We start from the raw sequence: 12204 nt of genomic DNA, 5'->3' as shown, positions 1-12204 counted from the left end.
GTTTGTGTCAGACAGAGCTGTATGCCTGCCTTCCTCCTCAGTAGACATGTCAGAGGACTGTGGATTGGGAGAATGAGGTACTGTGGCCTGCTTAGAGGAACCAGGGGCACATGCATGATCTGTCAGAGCCTTTTGTCTAGTCAGAGTCTGCGTTAGCTGTTGCATCTGATTAGACAGTGTATCCGCCCAAGGTACTATTGGTACTATATCGGCTGGTAGTGCCATGGGGGGGCGGGAGTCACACGACAGGGAGCGTAAGTCGGTCTACCAGAGTACTCAACAGTTTAGAAAAGGCCGCCCAGTAAGGCTCATACGTGGGAGCAGGAGGTGTGGACTGACTAGGAGATGTATAACAGTTAGCACAGAGGCCATTATGTATGACCACCTCTGCAGATAACACTGCTGAGCAAACTTTAAAAGGAGAGTAGCACTGGGGATTCTACTCGTTTGCATCCCTTTTGTTAGACATATCAGTAAAACAAAGTGAGCGCACACTGCGCACAGAATAAAATTATATGTAAATGCAGAGCTTAGTATGCGACTGTACATATATATATATATATATATATACACACATATATACACACACACATACATACTGTGAGAAATAACCCTAGATGCACCTGTTTCCAGGGTACAGAAATAACAGGGATAGGTATACAAGATACACCGAAAGTGAAAACAGGACTCGTATACTAGGATGTTATTATGCATTCTCGGCTCTTGGTCTTTTTCTTCCTCTCTCATTCTACTCTTTTTCTCTTTGGTTTGAAAATGTTAATGCAGAATTATGCAGGACATGTCAGCTCGATTTTAGATGCATTAGTATACACTGTTGTGTACTGTCATTTCTTATGTTTGACAAGGTCTTCTTTTGCGCTTTGTAACAATTTAAATCTGTATTTTATTCAATAAACATAGAAAAAAAAAAAAAAAAAAGGAAAGTGAAAACAGACAGCAGAACTAGCACACTAGCATACAATGCAGAGAATGTACAATAATACTGCAATGAACACTTGAATCAACTACTCAGCTTGTATTGAAGCAGGTAGGATATTATCAGTAAATGTAAAAACCTGGCGTAGCAGGCGTTTTTACAGGGAGACTTAGCCCAGCGTTCCCGGTGACCTACTTGCTGCCTTGCTGTAAGATAGCTGCCCGGGTCTCTGTGAGGTAAGGAGGGAGAGTGAGGCAGTTCAAGGGTGGGAAATCTGCAGTAAATGGCACCCAGAGCTGGGGAAAAGGCTACAGGTCAAGCACCATCTCCCCCATGCAGGTCTTTCACCCCAAGTACTAAGCGGGCCTTATTAAAGAGGTGTATGAACACCTAGACCTGTGCCATGTACTGCTCTGTGGTGGTCTAGTGGAGTCCCTGTCAGAGACCGTGTCCACGACAGTGGTCTAGGGAGATGGACAGAGAATTAGATGCAGGTCCCCGACAGGAGACCTTTCTACCTGCAATACACAGGTCATGCAAGCGGGATCCGGTTTGCAGCCCAGGCAAAGTCCAGCCCCTGTGCTAGTGAAGGGTGTGCCAGGGGCCCCGCCGAAATCACACACCCAGTTGTGGCATTGCAGCCCGGTGGGGGTGTTGGAGCATCAGCGCTGGCTTCCTGATGGACTGCCAGACGATGATTGCTCATTGAAAAGGTAAAACAGTGAAAAATAGAAAGAAAAAATTTAAAGCTTGGGCTACAGTGTGCAGCCCTTGTTTAGTGCTGGCACCAGAAAAACACTGATGTGCATGAGCATGGGGGCAGAGTACAAAGGCAGAGGAGCCCACTGCATTTTGGGATCCTCACAAAGCTTGATTGTTCGGTGCCAGTCCTGGTATCCAACCAGATCATACTCCGGGTTAACCCTGAGGAGACCATGGACTCCAAAGAAGAAATAACTATGTTCCTAATTAAATGGTATAGGGTAGTTTGGTGCCGGTATCCGATGGTGATGGGTCACAGGTAAGTAAGGTATTGCTGCGGCTCGGTGTTCCCTGGGAGAACAGAGGCTCTTAGTGCTGAATGGAAGGGTTCCGTTGTGCTAAGTAACACATAGTGTTTGATGCCTGACGCTGGTTGATGACGCGTTTCACCAACATGGGCTTGTGCACATCTTTTGCAGGTATCAGTGAGATGTGGCCCACGTTGGTTAAGCGCGTTTCCAGTGGACATCAGGGCCCGTCTCCCCTCTAACATTACCAGCAGAAAGTACTCTCACCCTAATGAACCATCAAAAAGGGGTCAATTGTTGCATAAATACTTACCTAATGTGGTACTTTGTAACTCTCCGGCTCTCTCTCGACGACGACTGTGGGGAGGAGGTCCTGCAATGTCTAGGACACAGGTTCTGAAACTCAGTCCTCAGGACCCCACACAGTGCATGTTTTGCAGGTCTCCTCACAGAATCACAAGTGAAATAATTAGCTCCACCTGTGGACCTTTTAAATGCGTCAGTGAGTAATGACCTGTGCACCTGCTGGATTACCTGCAAAACATGCACCGTGTGGGGTCCTGAGGACAGAGTTTAAGAACCTATGGTCTAGGATATCAGGACATAAAAGCAAAAAGCTGTTCTCCCTCTAACATCTGACAGCAGAAGAGCCACTTTGCACTCTGTATTCTTTCCAAGCAAGGATAATACCGCGGGTATAATTTCTGTAATTAAACCATACTGATTCAGGCACACAAGGGCAAGCCTTTATAGCCACATATGATAGAAGGGGATTTCACCTATATGTGCATGTCCAATGGCAGAGACTATATAGACATCTGTGGCTATATTAATTATCTAATTGCTGTAGAGTCCTGAGTTCAGCTCTGTCCTCATGGAAAATGAAGTAGGGGCTCTTGTAAGAAAACACCCCCAACTCAGACACGCGTCTTGCTGAAGCCAAGGCCAACAGTGTGACGGTTTTCCACGTAAGGAACTTTACGTCTACCTCCTGCAATGGTTCACAGTCAGATTTGAGGAACTGCAGCACCAAATTGAGATCCCAAGATGCCATGGGAGGCACAAAGGGAGGGTGCAAGTGCATAACATCCTTCAAGAACAACTGGACCTCAACTGTTTCTGAAAGAAAATAGACAATGCAAAATCTGAACTTTAATGTAGCCTAGGCGTAGGCCCACATCCACTCCCGACTAAAGAAAAAGCAGGAAACGTCCCAGATGAAATTCCACTGTAGAATATTGTCTGCTCTCACACCAAGAGACATATTTCTTCCAGACATGATGGTAATGTTCAGACGTTACCCCCTTTCTTGCTTGGATCATAGTCTGGATGACCTTGTCAGGAATCCCTCTCCTGGCTAGAATCAGCCATTCAACTTCCATGCCGTTAAACATAGCCCTGGTAAGTCTTCATAGACAAATGGACCCTGCTGCAGAAGATCCTCTCGAAGAGGCAGCGGCCACGGATCTTCGAGCAGCATCTCGAGAAGATTCGCATACCAGGGCCTTTGTGGCCAGTCCGGAGCAATGAGGATTGCTTGAACCTTTTCCCTTTTTATTCTTTTTAGAATTCTTGGGATCAGAGGAATGGGAGGTAACACATACATGAGCTGGTAAACCCACGGAGTTGTCAGGGCGTCTACCGCTGCCTGTGGGTCCACCGATCTGGAACAATACAACTTGAGCTTTTTGTTGAGTCGAGAGGCAATCATGTCGATTTGTGGGTACCCCCACCAACATGTTAACCACCGGACCACCACCTGGTGGAGGCCCCACTCCCACGGGGTGCAGGTCGTGTCTGCTGAGGAAGTCTGCTTCCCAATTGTCTACTCACAGAATGAAGATCGCCGACAACGCCATGGCGTGTTTTTCCGCCAAGAGGAGAATTCTTGACACCACATTGCAGCTCTGCTTTTCGTTCTGCCCTGTCGGTTTATGTACTTTACTGCCGTCACATTGTCAGACTGTACCCGAATGGCCTGATTCTGAAGAGATTAGGCCTGCAGAAGGGCGTTGTAGATACCCCTGAGTTCCAGGATGTTTATTAGAAGGACGACTTCCTGACCTGACCATCTTCCCTGAAACTGTACCCCCTGGGTGACTGCTCCCCAACCTCTGAGGCTTGCGTCTGTCGTTAGCAGAATCCAATTCTGAATCCCGAACCTCCGACCCTCGACTAGATGAGAAGTTTGTAGCCACCACAGGAGGGAGATCCTGGCTTTTGGTGACAGACGAATCTGCTGGTGCATGTGAAGATGCGATCTGGACCATTTGTGCAACAGATCCAGCTGGAAGGGCCTCGCATGAAACCTTCCGTACTGAACTGCTTCGTAAGAAGCCAGGATTTTCCCCAGAAAGCGTATGCAGAGATGCACTGAGATTCGGGTCGGCTTCAAGACGGCCCGAACCATAGACTGGATTACCATTGCCTTTGAGACTGTGTCTGCGTTGGTTCTAGGTGAGATTTCGGTAGGTTCAGAATCCACCCATGATCCAGGAGTAGTCTGGTTGAGAGGGCAATGTTCTCCAACAGCTGTTCCCTGGACGGTGCCTTTATCAGAAGATCATCCAGGTACGGAACTATGTTCACTCCCTGTCTGCGGAGCAACATCATCATCATCTCTGCCATCACTTTTGTGAACACCCTCGATGCCATGGAGACAAATGGCAGGGCCTGAAACTGGTAGTGACAGTCCTGCAGTGCAAACTGTAGATAAGCCTGATGAGGCGGCCAGATCGGAATGTGAGGGTATGCATACTTGACATCCAAAGATGCAAGGAATTTCCCCTCCTCCAGACTGGAGATCACCACTCTCAGCGACTCCATCTTGAATTTGAACACTCGTATGTACGGGTTCAATGACTTGAGGTTCAGAATCGGTCTTACCGAACTATCCGGTTTCGGTACTACAAGCAAGCTGGAATAGTAACGCTTGTTTTGTAGACTAGGTGGAACTGGAGCAATGACCTGGGTCTGTAACAGTTTTGAATGGCGTCGTATAAGTTCATTTTCGCCTCTTGTGAAACTGGTAAGCCTGATTTGAAGAATCTGCGAGATGGGAGCTCCTGGAACTCCAGTCTGTAGTCCTGGGATAGAAGGTCTATGACCCAGGGATCGTGGCATGATCCTGTCCAGATGTGACTGAAGAATTTTAGCTGGGCTCCCACCCACCCGTCTTCCAGGCATTGCGGTCCACCGTCATGCGGAAGGTTTTGAGGAAGCAAAGCCTGAGCCCTGTTCCTGTGAACTAGCAGTCGCCAGTTTGCGTGGTTTACCTCTAGCACTTCTGGCGGCTGTAGAAGAACCTCTGGCTTTGCCCCTAAACTTGGCAGTCCAAAAGGACTGTAGATTAGGTCCTGAGTAGTCCTTCCTAGCTGGCGGGGCTGCAGAAGGTAGGTATGTGGACTTACCCGCAGTAGCTCGGGAGATCCATTTGTCGAGATCATACCCACATAAGGCCGCTCCTTTGAAAGGCAAGCCTTCCACTCCTTTCCTGGAGTCCGCATCAACAGTCCACTGACGTAGCTATAATCCTCTGCGTGCAGCCACTGCCATAGCTGTAGTGCGTGCTTTAAGCAAAGCTATTTCTTTTATTGCTTCCACCATAAAGTTTGCATAGTCTTGTATATGTTGCAAGAGCAAGCCATTTCCTCTTGAGGTAAGGTGTCTAACCCCTCAATTACCTGACCATTTAGCAATGGCTGTTGTAAATCACCCGCATGCTATAGTGGGTCTCTGGGCCACCCCAGCAGCAGTATACGAAGATTTTAGTGTAGTCTCAATCTTGCAATCTGCCACATCTTTTAGGGAGGCTGCACCAGGGACAGGTAATACAATTTTACGTGAGAGCCTGGATTGACGCATGCACTATCGGTGGATTTTCCCATTTTTTTCCTATCCTCTGGAGGAAAAGGAAAAGATAACTGTCTAGGAATTTTAAATTTCTTTTCTGGATTAACCCACGGTTCTTTAAACAGGGTATTTAATTCCTTTGACACAGGAAAAGTGGCTGATGACTCTTATTAAAATAAGATTCCTCACTCTCTTCTGTCACCTTATCAGGGATATTTAAAATTTCTCTGATAGCCTCTATCAGAGCCTCTACACCCTGTGACAGTACCCTCCCCTACCTCTATGACCACCTCACCTTCCTCCATTTCTGACCCTTCATTATCAGAGTTAGAATGCAGGATATGGGCCAAAGTACTTAATTGTGGACAAATGGTAGAGGACTGAGATGCTGGTCTGGGTACAGAGTCCTTTTTCATAAACTCAGCCATAGACCGCCTTAAGTATTGCGTCACTTTCTCATTACGAGGTAATTTTGTAGAAATGGTGGAAATAATTCCCCTAATGGAGTCCAGCCATGTGCAAAACAAGACCAGCCCTGTAGTTACTTATCCTGTGCGATGATTCAAGCGTCGGAGGTCCCCGGAATTGACGTCAGATACCTGACCTGCAAATGCCTGTGTTTTCCCTACCACTCCCAGAAATGCCCTCTGCCTGTCGATCTCCTTCGGATGTACGAATGGATTTGTCGCGAGAAGCATTGCACAGCAACGATGCTGTTTGTATCCGTACAACGCGCACTCGCATTGCTGTGCATAAGCAGTTTTTGCCATTTTTCGCTGCGCAAATCAGCAGCGTGCGATCAACTCGGAATGACCCCCTAAGGGCGTCATTCAGACCTGATTGCACGCAGGCTATTTTTTGCACTGCAGCTATCAGGTAGTCGATGCCTACAGGGGAGGGGGTAATCCACAGGTACGAACGCTTGTGCAGAAAGCTGCACAGTCTCTGCACAGCTCAGGACTTAGTCAGCCTCTGCGATGATCTTGGACGGAGCCAACGTCAGGAACCCCCCCTGGAAACGGACGGGCACACCTGCGTTTTCCTGGACACTCCCTGAAAAAGGTGAGTTGCCGCCCTCGAACGCCTTCTTCCTGTCAATCTTCTTGCAATCGCTTTCTTCGTAGAATCGGTCACTGTCCGGCAATGAGGCCTGCGCATTGCAGACCGCATGCATGTGCTGTTCAGATACGATCGCACGGCTGCAAAAAAAAAAAAAAAAAAAAGCAGCAAGTGATTGGGTCTGAATGACCCCCTAAGTGCCTAGATTAGGGACTTCGTACACTAGTAAACCGCTCCCCCCTGCTATAACTCCCTGGTACCCCCCCCCCCCCCTCCCTCCAAGTCCCACGAAGCAGGCAGGCTGGTAGTGTTCCTTCTAGGAATGAAATAGGGCAGGGTGCCGGACTCCGGGGGCATATTTGCGCGCCCGCCTGAAATGGGGGCGCAGCCATGTAAAATAGGGGGCGTGGTCATGGAAACATCATTTTAGTGGGCAGTGAGGCCCACAGATGTTACTATAGGGGCCGTCTGTGGCCGGCGATGTCACTGTTGGGGGCATGCCCAGCACCTCCATCGGTGCTGGGCTTCGCCCAGCTCTCTCCCATAGCGTGAATGGATGCCGTGTGCATGGCATCTTTACACGCTGGGAGGGCAGGAAGCAGGCGGCTGTTCTAGCAGGGCGCCGCAAAAGGGGCAGGGCGGATTTTGCCTTAACCAAAAAAAAAAAACAGCGTGAACACTAGGCTGGTGCCATCCAGTCCTGCCTGAAAATAACAAACTTAAAAATAAAAATGTAGAAAACTCTTCAGGAGCTTCCAGAGATGCGACCAGCTCCTCCGGGCACATTTTATAAACCGAGTCTGGTAGGAGGAGCATAGAGGGAGGAGCCAGCACGCACAATCAAATTTCTATAGTGCCCATGGTACTAAATTGGATTCCCAGCATCCCCTAAGACGCAAGAGAAATGAAAGTATGAAGGACCAGCTTGCAAGCTTACATCAAACCTCATATACATTCTTTTTCCTTTTGGCTGCAGACTTTTCCACTTGAGGAAACAAATCTGAAACTTTCAATAGACAGTCCAGGCAAATCCCAGAGATTGTTTTTAATTTGAAAAACGACTTTTGCTAATCTTTATACAAGTCTTTATCTCTAAGATAGATGACGGACAAAGAAGGAAAAAAAAGAAAGGGCTTAAGGCGCAAAAGATGACTTTTCATTGGAGCAAATGATTTTAAGATATATATATATATATATATATATATATATATATATATATATATATATATATATATATATATATATATATATATATATATATAAAAATCTATTGGACATAGCAAAGCATTTTACTTTACCCTGGTTATCTTTCAAGATTCTTTTAACTGGGATTCTAGACCCATGATTTATTTGAATGGTACACATGTGAAAGGGGACACATTGACAATCTGATCTGTTGCTTTGACCCCATCCAGAAGAGATGCAGTAATTATGCACTCAGATTGTTGTGACTGCACTGTATGTTAAGTGTATCAAAAACGAAAATGTGAAAAATCCATCCAAGACTTCAAACACTGCAGGTAGCACGCCTTCAGATACCCAAATGCCAAATTATGTAGTATATAAAATGGACTTAGCCGCAAGGACTGAAGTAAAAGTTAAAATATAACACTTACCTGGCTTCTTTAACGCACTTGGATTCTTTAAAGTGAAGATGCAAATCAGTCCCAAAACAAAAGAAAAGAAACAATTAACCTCAAGATGTTGGCAGCATTAAGAATTACTTGGAGATTTAGAATAAGAGCGAACTTTTTTCCATTTAGAAAATAGGAGAAAGTTCAAGCCTTTATTATCCCATTGCTCCCTATACATTTAGGAAGAATTCCATGTTGCATTTTCTAGATTTTACCTGTAAAAGGAAAGCAACAAAGAAACAAAAAAGAAATAAAAATTTTACTATAAAAAGGGCTTTGTGTCCTCCCCAGAAAGCCAAGCAGCATTGAGTTAGCCAGGGAAGAGGGGGGAAGCCTAAGCAGCAGCCCACTGTATTCCCTTCACCCTTTAAGAGGAGGCTGAGGAGTCTGCAATGCTGGTACACAGCGCAAGGGTGATCTAGGATTGAGGCGGAAAGGGACAGCCGGGACCCTCCGTTAAACAGTGGAGTGAGCATGACTGTTGCTCACGCCGGCCTCTGCAGGCTGGTGCCAGTGTACTCTTCACTCCTTTACGTCAGGCTAGCCCTGGATGAGCTGAAGGTGTAAGAAAAGTGACGGGCGTTGCGCCCATCAAAAAGGCCTAGGGGGAGAACACGGATTTTGCACCTCAATGCTAAAAAAAACAAAAAGATAAAAAACACGCAGAACGGAAATTCAAAAATGAAATGTTTAGTTATTGCAATTTAACCACCAATGCAACATAAGGTCCAAATGATAAGCCAATGCCCAACGCGATGTTACCAGGCAGCAGTGTCAGTAACTAGAATCCAATGTTGAAACCAGTTTGTTTGTTTTTAACTTTATGCAATCCTTCTATACATTTAATGCTGCCAATTTATTAAAAACAAGAGTTATGGTAGACTTACCATGGTTAACTGTTTCTCAGAGAGCCACAGTATATACACATGGGGTTGCAGGTGGCATGAGGGGATCTGGCATCAAACAGTTAAAATTTTGTGCTTCCAGGATGCCTCGGTTCAGCCTCCCTATATAACCATACCTCCTGGCCCAGTGAAATCAGTTTCGTCCCAAAGCCCAGGGCAGGAGCAGGATTAAAGCGAAAAGGAAGACCTATTCAGGCGAGAGAAACACACACACACACACACACACACACACACACACACACTTCCATACCAGAAGGAAGGGATTATTAAGTGTAGAGATTCTCAAACCAGATGCATCAGGGTTGGCGTCCTGTGGACCTCAGAGAAACAGAATTAACCATCGTAAGTCTACTATAACTCTTGTTTTCTCTTTCAGGGTTCACAGTAGATCCACAGTGTATACACGGGGATGTCCCAAAGCGGCATTTAAGGGAGGGGACGCTCCCGATTTGACAGGAGCATCCTACGCCCAAACACTGCATCCTGAGAGGCAAAGGTATCATAGGCATAATGTCTGATAAATGTATTTATGGATGACCATGTGGCTGCCTTACAGAGTTGCTCAGCTGAAGCACCACGATGAGCCGACTGAACGGGTAGAATGGGCAGAGACATAATCCGGGATAGGGAGATTGGCTTGAGAGTAGGCTTCTGAGATAGTCATCTGAACCCATCTAGCCAATGATTGCTTACTGGCAGGCCATACTCTCTTATGGAATCCATACAGGACAAAGTATCTGTTCTTCGGATGGCACTGGTACGATCAACGGATATTCTTAGTGCACGAACTACGTCCAATGATGTATCTCCCACAGAGAGATCCGGCAACTGGAAGGCCAGATCTACTATCTCTTCATTAAGATGGAATTTTGAAACCACCTTAGGAAGATATCCAGACTTGGTTCGGAGAATCGCTCTGTCTAAATGGAAAACCAGAAATGGAGGGTGACACGATAGTGCCCTTAAATCTGATACTCTTCTAGCTGCAGCAATTGCCAGTAGAAAGAGAACTAGCTTTTCAATCATTTGAGGTACACCTGGTGCAAGGGTTCAAATGGGGCAGCTTGAAGAGCCCTGGGAACCAGCCCTAGGTCCCAATGGGCTGTTGTAGGTACAAACGGAGGCTGAATGTGAAGCATTCCCTGGAAAAATGTGAGAAGATTAGCAATTTTCCTTTGGAACTATACGGGTAATGCTGATACTTGTACCTTCAGGGAGGATAGGCGGCGACCTCAGTCAATTCCAGCTTAAAGGAATCCTAAGATTCTTGAAACTTTAAAGGACTTCGGGTCATAGTTTCTTGCAGAGCACAATTGGAATTAAGCATGCCATGATCGGTAATAGATGCGGGCTGAGGATGGTTTCCTTGCTTTAAGCATCGTTTGAATTACCACCTGCGAAAAGCCTTTCGCCTTTAGGACGGATGTTTCTAGTGCCATGCCATCAAAGACAGCGGATTCAGGTGTGCGTAGAGACAGGGACCCCGAATCAGTAGATCTGGGCGTTGAGGCAGTAGGAACAGTGTCCATGGATAGCCTCTGCAGAACCATGTACCAATTTCATCTGGGCCGGAACTATTAATATCACTGTGCCCCCTCCTTGTTTGTATTTGCGAATCATCCTAGGCAACACGGTGGGAAGACATATGTCAGATGAAATTTCCATCATGACAGGGAATCCACGAAGTTTGGTTCGGGATCCCTTGTTCTTGACCCGTATACCGGTACCTTGTTGTTGTGACGTGAAGCAATAAGGCCCACTTCTGGCAATCCTCATATGTTTACCAGAATCTGAAACACTATTTATTTTTTAGCAGTTACTTATATAGCGCACACATATTCAGTCCCTGTTTACAATCTATATTCCCTATAACATGTACACGCACACACATTCATGCTAGGAGCAAATTAACCTACCAGTATATTTTTGGATTGTGGGAGGAAACCGGAGTACCCGGAGGAAACCCACGCAAGTACAGGGAGAATATACAAACTCTGCACAGTTAGGGCCATGGTGGGAATCGAACCCACGATCTCAGTGCTGTGAGGCAGTAATGCTAACCATTACACCATCCGTACTGCCTCAACACACTTCCCTCATTGCCATCCGAGTGCCCCCTTGGTGACTAAGGTAAGCTACTGCAGTGGCATTGTCCACGGCAATCCTGTTCAGATTCAGTCGAAGGACTTCTTTTGACTGGGTGAGTGCCATGTAGATGGCCCGAAGTTCCAGGACATTAATACTCTTTTCAGACAGAAAAGTCTGAAAGTCCCGGCAATTACCCGGCATTCCAGTGCCGGGTCGTTTTGCTGGGACCTGCCTGACCCCTCCTTCACACAGACATGCAAATTACTGGGTCGAAAATTTTGACCCGGTAATTTGAAGATCAACACGGGTATTTTGTCTGTGTGAAAGGGTCAACCCGTGTCATAATTCCAGCGTCTCCGACCCTGGTAAATTCCTGGGTCGAAGTCCCGGGAATTACAACACGGGTTGACCCTTTCACACAGAAAAAGGACCCGCGTGTTGCATGAAATTACCAGGTGGAACCGCTTCACCCGGTAATTTCATGTTCTGTCTGAAAGGGGTATAATTGGCAGACTTTAGTCCTTGGTCCAACAACCCTGGAGAGAGTATTGCCCTGTTACATTTTCCCAACCTCAGACTGGAGTCTGTAGTCAGAAGTACCAAAGTTTGAGATCCATAAGGGTCGACCTTTGTCCATGTGGGACATCTGTAGCCACCAGGCTAAAGACTGATGTACCTCATGAGGAATGGTCATTGTCTGATGCAGTCTCATTCCATCT

General features: G+C 46.5%; 1 protein-coding gene across 8 annotated transcripts in view; it reads right to left on the bottom strand.

The window, feature by feature from the left end:
• Positions 1–12204, bottom strand: part of LOC134927840 (uncharacterized) — a 298227-nt gene that overhangs the window by 250197 nt on the left and 35826 nt on the right. For 5 of the 8 annotated variants that reach the window (XM_063922888.1, XM_063922889.1, XM_063922892.1 and 2 more), the window contains one exon: positions 8475–8499. The exons of the other annotated variants lie outside the window; for them this stretch is intronic. In XM_063922888.1, the coding sequence (XP_063778958.1) occupies positions 8475–8499 (25 nt within the window). The remainder of the gene's footprint in view (positions 1–8474; positions 8500–12204) is intronic. 8 annotated transcript variants of the gene reach the window in all.

This window comes from Pseudophryne corroboree, chromosome 5, assembly GCF_028390025.1.
Source record: "Pseudophryne corroboree isolate aPseCor3 chromosome 5, aPseCor3.hap2, whole genome shotgun sequence".
In the NCBI taxonomy this organism is placed as follows: Eukaryota; Metazoa; Chordata; class Amphibia; order Anura; family Myobatrachidae; genus Pseudophryne; species Pseudophryne corroboree.
This window is presented reverse-complemented; position numbering and strand designations above follow the sequence as displayed.